Source organism: Sinocyclocheilus anshuiensis, unplaced genomic scaffold, assembly GCF_001515605.1.
Source record: "Sinocyclocheilus anshuiensis isolate Anshui unplaced genomic scaffold, SAMN03320099.WGS_v1.1 scaffold1983, whole genome shotgun sequence".
Taxonomy (NCBI): domain Eukaryota; kingdom Metazoa; phylum Chordata; class Actinopteri; order Cypriniformes; family Cyprinidae; genus Sinocyclocheilus; species Sinocyclocheilus anshuiensis.
In genome coordinates, this window is record NW_015549673.1 from 78,629 (window position 1) to 86,577 (window position 7,949).

Consider the following 7,949-nt stretch of genomic DNA (forward strand, 5'->3'; position numbering starts at 1 on the left):
ATGGTTAGGGAGTCAGACTTGTAACCCGAAGGTTGCAGGTTTGATTCTCAATACCAGCAGGAGGGAGTGAATGAAGAGCTCTCTTCCACACTAACTCCCCGGGTGAAAATGACTGCCCACTGCTCCTGGTGTGTGTTCCAGCCTTTTGGGCCAAGGCAGGGAAAGACCCTGGACAGATGGCCAGTCCATGTTCTGGTAACATGCATAATAGAAAAAAAGCTCCAGTGCCATAATTGAAACCTTGTTCTTGTCATTTAGTCTGGTGTACAGGTTCGGTGTGAGTCCAGTCGCATAGAGCTCTCAAACGTTACACGCACAGCATGCAAGCTTGGGGCAACAGTTTTCCGCCAGAGAGCAAAGGTTGGTAAACCTCCAGAAGAGCTTCATCAACACCGAAGCCACCATTACCTTTTACTATTTCTATTGTGGTGTAATTCTCAGATTATATTGCAACACCTGATAACTGCTAAACATTACTTTTACTATTGCTCAGAAAGGTTACACTCAACTCTCAGAAAAAGAAAAAAAAAAGTAACTGGGGTACAACAGCCTGTCACTGGGGCAGTACCATTATAAGGACAACTTTGTACTCTACCTACTCGTAAAAGGTGAATAGTACCTTAGAGAGTAGTAATATGTACCCTCAAAGGGTAGTTCATCCAAAAATGAAAATTCTGTCATTTACTCACCCTCCACTTGTTCCAAACCTTGGAGTTTCTTTCTCCTGTTGAACACAAATATATATATATATATTGTGTGTGTGTGTGTGTGTGTGTGTGCGTGTGTGTGTGTGTTTTTCATTAGGTACAAAGTCGCTTTGAGGGTACTGCCAACTACTAGTAGCAAACTACTATTTAATTTTCACACAAAATAATCATTCAGTATTATTCAATATTATAATATTTAGTTTTGGTGCAGCTTACATGCAAATACATCTGTCAATTGTGCTATAGCTAGCTTACAGCCTGTCTTTTTTTTTTCCTAAGACCACACTAATGATGTCATTCATGATGTTTACATCCTTTGCTGTGAATGAGCGCCTGATTGTCAATGCATCAGTCACAAGGTCAGAAAGATAAACTCTGATGGGTGAAACTCTAAAGTTGTTTCTGCACTATAGGAATTTAATTGAAAAAATGTTGGATAACACTTTCTATGAAGTCCATATTTATAGTACATTATAAGAGTATTCCTAAGGCATGATAATGAATGCATAATTTATTATAAAAAAAAACGTATAATATGTTGTATCATCTCATGAGTAATCATAACAACCGTTTTAATGCATTATAATATTTATTATTTGTGGTTATAGCTTTTAAGATTATGATGATTTATAATACACAATGAACACAATGCATCCATTTAACTTACAAAGTATATTTCCCATAGCTATAATGTATTACAAGTCTCATATCTTGCCATTGTTAACTGGTTACTTTACTTAAAGCAGACAAAGAACACTTATAAAAAATAACAACAACAATGACAATAATAATAATAATAATAATACTTTTTTTTTTCTTAAACAGCTATAAGATCAGATATCTGATCAGATGAATGTGTAATATGGCACATTTGATTTTAACTATATTTATTGTAATATCAGTAAGATAGTAAGATACTGTACAGATCAATAATGTCAAGATATGAAACTTATAATCCATTATAAATAAGTGGATTTTACATGGTGTTTATTGTGTGTTATAAATAATCATACTCATAAAAGTTATAACCACAAATAAGTTTTATAATGTATGATAATTCTTGTTATGATTATTTATGAGATGAAACAATATATTGTACGTTTTTTTTTATATATATATATATATAATGCATTATGCATTCATTATAATGCCTTAAGAATACCTTTATAATGTGTTATAAAAATGGGCTTCATAGAAAGTGTTACCAAAAATGTGTTTTCAAAATGTGTTCTCCAACATTGTTCACACAATCCAATTGCCATTGGTTGCTGAGTCAGACTGCTCAAACAGAGCAAAGTTTTGATAGTGCTACAGAGTTTAAAAGTTTTAATTCTTAAAACATACACACTTCACCCTTAATTACCTAAATAAAATGCTTCTTCATTTGGGTGTTTCTTCAGAACTAACCTGAGATTTTTCTGCCCATCACAGTAAGAATGAGATCAATGACACAACCCAAGATAATTGTGCAACTACATCTGTGGTAGTTAAACTTCCTGTTAATGTTGTGGTAAATGAGTAAGTGTCAAATTTAATTTCTCACTGTGAGTGTTTACTGTACAGTTTGTGGAGCAAGTGATTCCTAGTTAACATTTTCCAGTTATTAAAAGTTTAGTGTAATTACTTGAGATTTTGGTTTAGTGTGCATATTCTTAATAATGTCACTTATTTGATGTTTCAGTGGAGGGTCAACTCGGTTTGTTGAATATCCTAACAGTGCACAACTTGAGCATGTGTATACGGTAAAAACATTAATTCCACAATATATACGAAAACAATACATGAAACAATATATGAAAATTGACCCTGTTTAGTCTTATTGTGCATTATTCATCAGTGCACATTATTCCAAAGAAACAAATTCTTGTTTTTGTAATCTTTCATCCAAAAGTAATAAGCTGCTTTACCTAAGGAATAGTTTTTCTGTTTCCTTTTTATACTCTCCTGTTTACCAGGCCACACAGGCAGAGTAAATAATGTTAACCAGAGCCACATCGTTATTTAGACTTTGTTTTAGGATGTTGAAGGTACCTGTTGTAGGGTGCTGGGGCATTCTTCCACAATTCACTGCAAATTTGCATTCACTGTCAAATCAATTCAAGTCATTTTTTTTCTTGTTTCACTATGCAAAATATGTCACACTATCAAAAAAAAAAAGTGTGGCAAATGTTGTTTAATATTGACTTTTAATTTTTCCTTTTCCGTACATCCAGTTCCTGTCTTTTAATAATTGATAACCTTTTACTTTCTCTATCCTCAAAAAATAAAACTAGGTGGAGAACATTGGAAAACTGTCTGTACCTGTGAATGTTTCCTTTGTGTTTCCAGTGAAGATGGCTTTAGGATTCTCATGGAGTGTGTCTGTTCCTGAAATAGTGAGTTTGTGACAGGCCATTTACAGACATTTTACTCAATTTGCACCTGCTATCAAGTTATCTGATCACAAGTGCAAAACATTAAATAGGCTCATTTACATCTTATAAACGCATTGCAATTCCATACACTCAGAATAACTTCAGAGGTGGTCAGGGATGCATATGGTGATTCATTCATCTAATTTGGAGTGTGAACACTAATGTGTCCTTGTGCATCCCAAACAATAGCAAATCACGGCCTACTCTAATTACACAAAGTGTTTGTATTAAAACAAGGATCTTAAAGATTTAAAGATTCTTTAACTTCAAAAGATATCCATTGAAATAAAAATTTTGAGAAGCTCAATATTGCTCAAACGTAGGGTAACATGGTTACTTATAACCTTCACTATACCCTCATGACCAGCCACAAACATCACAAGATGTTATTTGAAACCGTCAGAGGACAGGAAACAAAGCCTCACAAACATCAAGTAGCAGATGCCTTCTTGATGAAATCCTCGACTTCCCCTGACATACTTTTTTTAAACTTCCCTTTGACCATTCAATTCTAAAAGAACCAAAAGTTTGGTTTCAAGTGGAGAAACTGCTATCTGAACTGAATGAGTCTTTGAAAGTCATACTAAAAGAAAAATATATAATTATATGTGTGTTGTGAAAGACTCACTGCCATTTCCCCTTTTTTTGTGAGCTAGAATGGAACCAGTACGACTTGTGAAAACCAAGTTTCCTCCACAAATGGCAAAATCTCCATTCTGACACATGTGAGATTAGCTTTTTTCCTTATATTTAAAACCTTAACTCCACTGTCAGGGTTTTTGTGCTAAGGTAACTACAGTTGTATATTTCTCTTTAACAGCATTGCAGTGCTTCTATGTGTCATCTCATTGTTTGCTCTATCCAGCTGTTGACTGATCAACCAATCATATTCAGGTTTACTGGGAATATCAGTTCAGGCAACCAGGTAAAATACTGTATTATGAAATATCAAATGCATTGGTACTAACCTATTTTTCTTATAGTCTCCAGAGTAGCTTCTTTTTACATTTTGATATGCAAGGTGACTCTCATTGACTTCTAATTTTGTTTTTCAGGGATCTGGTTTGCAGGTTAGGATAATCAGCTGGGCATTTCTCTCATTTGACACTGAGAGGTACACCCAGTATCCCTCTGATGACTCTCACCAGCTCTCTGTAAGAAAAATAAAACATTCTACTAACACTGCTTATAAAAAGTAAAGTTCTGACTCTAAAATCTGATTGGATGAGCATTGATGACGTTGTAAATAGGAAATGTACACACACCCACATCTTTCCACTGTAAAGGGACCTTTGGAAGGCATGTTTGACCTCGAGGGAGTCAGTTTTCATCTGCTCTGTATCTCTGTGTTCTGCAGATTGTGACAGAGCTGGAGGTCCCGTCTCAGGCTCTTGCAGTGCTTATTGCCTCACTGTCGGTCATTTTTGGACTCCTCGCTATGACAATCATCTTTGTGCTGCTGTATAAAGTTAGTGTTCATAACAAATAATATGTACAACTGACAGCTGTTGTGTTGAAGCTGAAGTGTCATTTTTTTATCCAAAAATTTAGTATTAATTTTCAAAACTGTAAGACAGAGCTCTTCAACTCCAGTTGAATCCTGCTTAGATTGTGGATTGCTGGATCTCTGACCCAAATCAAATATACCCAAAATTATGGTGGCCAGAATTACTTGCATATTATATATGTCACATGTCCGGTCCCTGCTGTTCCTCCCACTCGCCACCTGAGGTCTTATCACCTGTTCACCCCAGACTCCATTTTCTATCCGCTTGTTAAGTCTGACGTCACGTGTCACCGCTTCTGGGTCCAAAAAAACGCTCTATCAGATGCCAGAAGAAAACAACAAATGGTGCTATTATACACTCACAATGTGATATAATACTACCAGAAAAATTATAATCCTCCATACCAAAATCCCAGATAGCCAGACAATGAAAATATAAATATAAATAAATAAATACAAAAATTATTTGTGTCTGGGATGCTGTGAACACGGAGACTGTAGTGTACACCGTAAGTTTTTAAATGTTTAGCTTAAATGTGTAATAGGAATAAACAGTGCTCATAAACAGCTGTTGAAATAGTATTCTAAAATGAAACGAGTTGAGGCTTCGACCTGGAAACAGCATTTCTTACGTCACGACTTAACAAGCGGATAATCCTCTCTGGCTCACACCAGTTCACACTCCATGATCACCACACCTGCATTTGATTACCTTCATCAGCACCTCTCTACAAAAGCCAATACCAAACACACACTCTTCGTATGGTCTCGTCTATGCCTAAGACACAAGGAGTTATCCGAGTACTCACCCTGGACACTTACCTACTTTCATCCTATTGGCTGTTCCAGTCTTCACCCAGCTCATCTGGTAAGCTAACCAGTACCTGCAGAAAAAATGAACTGTTATCATTTAAGTGCTCAAGACCATCACTGAACTTCATACGTACATGCTTGCATTGTTGCTTTTCTGGCTTGCCTTTCAATAAACCTCTAGTTGTTCTCATTACCCCTGTGTCATCCTCTTCTGATATTGTGACAGAAGACCAGACCTAACCGAAAGTGAATTCCAGTGTGCAGTATGGGCATTCTCCTTACCCCTATCGATCCTGCCGATTTACTGAATGCTTCCTGAGTCTTCTGTCTGTCTGAATGCGACCATGGAGGTCATTACCAAGTCTTCTGTTTGCCTGAATGTGACCAAGGAGGTCTTTCCTGAGTCTTCTGTCTGCCTGAATACGACCAAGGAGGTCGTTCCTGAGTCTTCTGTTTGCCTGAATACGACCAAGGAGGTCGTTCCTGAGTCTTCTGTCTGCCTGAATGTGACCAAGGAGGTCGTCTCCGAGCTCTTTGCCTGTCCTGTTACGGCCAGGGATGCTGTCTCTGAGCTGTCTCTCTGTCCTGTTATGGCCACAAAGGCCATCGTTAACCTCTCTTTTTCAGTCCTGCTTGATCCGCCGTGGTGGTCACCTGCCTCATTTGCTCCACGTTGGTGGACTTCTGCTTACCCGTTTGCTCGGCTGTGTTGGTCATCTGCTTTTACCTGTTGTTCGTCAGCTCCACCCTGGTGGTCTTCGGCTCTGCCTGCTCCGCCCTGGCTTTCTGCTCTGTCGGCTCCCTGTCTTCTTGCTTGGCTGGCTCTGCCTCCCCTCCACCACCCTCCTGGACTGTTTTGTTTTTGGAGCATCTGGAATCTGCTCCTTTGAGGGGGGGTTCTGTCATATGTCCGGTCCCTGCTGTTCCTCCCGCTCGCCGCCAGAGGTCTTATCACCTGTTCACCCCAGACTCCATTTCCCATAGTCCTCTCTTTGTCTGGTCGTGTCTATGCCATATGTCTATGTCTAAGACACAAGGACTTATCCGAGTACTCACCCTGGACACTTACCTACTTTCATCCTGTTGGCTGTTCCAGTCTTCACCCAGCTCATCTGCTAAGCTAATCTGCAAAGAAAAGAACTGTTATCATTTAAGATAAATGCTCAAGACCATCTTGTACTTCATACTTACATGCTTACTGCTTTACTTTCATCCTGTTGGCTGTTCCAGTCTTCACCCAGCTCATCTGCTAAGCTAATCTGCAGAAACAAAGAACTGTTATCATTTAAGATAAGTGCTCAAGACCATCTTGTACTTCATACTTACATGCTTGCATTGTTGCTTTTCTGGACTGCCTTTCAATAAACCTCTAGTTGTTCTCATTACCGCTGTGTCATAATCTTCTGATATTGTGACAATATAAGGGCTTTACTGGGTTAAATTGGTTTCAGTCTCCAGGTCACTGGCCCTCCAGGACTGGAGTTGAAGAGCCCTGGTGTAAGGTTCATTCCCCTGAAGGGTGTAAAACAGGGGGAAGCCAACTCTGTTTTTGGAGAGCTTCTTTCCTGCAGAATTCAATTCGAATCCTTCTCCACACGTTTGTTATTTTCAGATAATCCTGAACACATTGATTAGCTGGTTCAATTATGTTTGTTTAGGGTTAGTAGCCCCCCAGGAGCAGGGTTGGCTTACTACCCCTGTTGTAAACAATGTCTCTATGGCACTGCAAAAATTATTTAAACATCCTGACCAGCTCAACACAGCAACACAGTCTCTACAAGTGGTGTGAAGTTGGTGATCTAGGAAACCTGTTTTAAGTATTTTCTTGTTTTTACAATTCTATTTTGTGCCACAGAAAGTATACACGTCATCTTGAACTACTGGCATTTTTTGACCTATGGATCTGTTGTTGTTCATTTACTATTTTTCATTCATTATTTTTTATTTGCACTGCTGGATTTTCCAGAAGGGCTTTTTTAAAGCAACTTCGACTGATGACCAAGACAACCCAGCGTCACCATCTGCTGGTGAAGCTGATTTGACTACAGTCCAATAGGCCTACAGCAGTGACCAAACTACAGCAGGAACCCCTGGTGAGAGTACTGCATCTAATGGACAACCTGGACACATGAATGAAGAGAGATCAACCCTGTAGTTCACTTTTTCCTCGCTTACAAAAAGCAAAAAAAATAAAAATAAAAAATATGTAAGTTTTATACTAGATCAACCAGCTCTGATGTATTGGTACATTACAGTTTTTTTTTTAAATTTTCTTTTCACACAAGCTTACTCCATACCAAAAGCATGGATCTTTCTTATCTTTTTTACAAATGCTTACACACAGCATGCCAGAAATGAAGACCTAATGGGTCCCACTTTATATTAAGTGGTCTTAACTACTATGTACTTACATTTTAATCTTATTTTTGAAGTAAGTACATAGCAGTTAAGGCCACTTAATATGAAGTGGGACCACCTAATGTTCCAAACTTTAAATATAGTGTAAAG

At 38.0% G+C, this 7,949-nt stretch overlaps 1 protein-coding gene across 3 annotated transcripts in view; it reads left to right on the forward strand.

Moving 5' to 3' along the window:
- Nucleotides 1-7,666, forward strand: part of LOC107660332 (integrin alpha-X-like) — a 54,030-nt gene extending 46,364 nt beyond the window's left edge. For 2 of the 3 annotated variants that reach the window (XM_016449622.1, XM_016449623.1), the window contains 10 exons: nt 259-360; nt 987-1,066; nt 2,139-2,225; nt 2,389-2,449; nt 2,981-3,082; nt 3,778-3,846; nt 3,942-4,046; nt 4,177-4,275; nt 4,479-4,589; nt 7,408-7,666. In XM_016449622.1, the coding sequence (XP_016305108.1) occupies nt 259-360; nt 987-1,066; nt 2,139-2,225; nt 2,389-2,449; nt 2,981-3,082; nt 3,778-3,846; nt 3,942-4,046; nt 4,177-4,275; nt 4,479-4,589; nt 7,408-7,497 (906 nt within the window). In that variant the 3' untranslated portion in view covers nt 7,498-7,666. The remainder of the gene's footprint in view (nt 1-258; nt 361-986; nt 1,067-2,138; nt 2,226-2,388; nt 2,450-2,980; nt 3,083-3,777; nt 3,847-3,941; nt 4,047-4,176; nt 4,276-4,478; nt 4,590-7,407) is intronic. The other variant, XM_016449624.1, reaches the window with a different exon arrangement.
- The last annotated feature ends 283 nt before the right edge of the window (nt 7,667-7,949 follow it).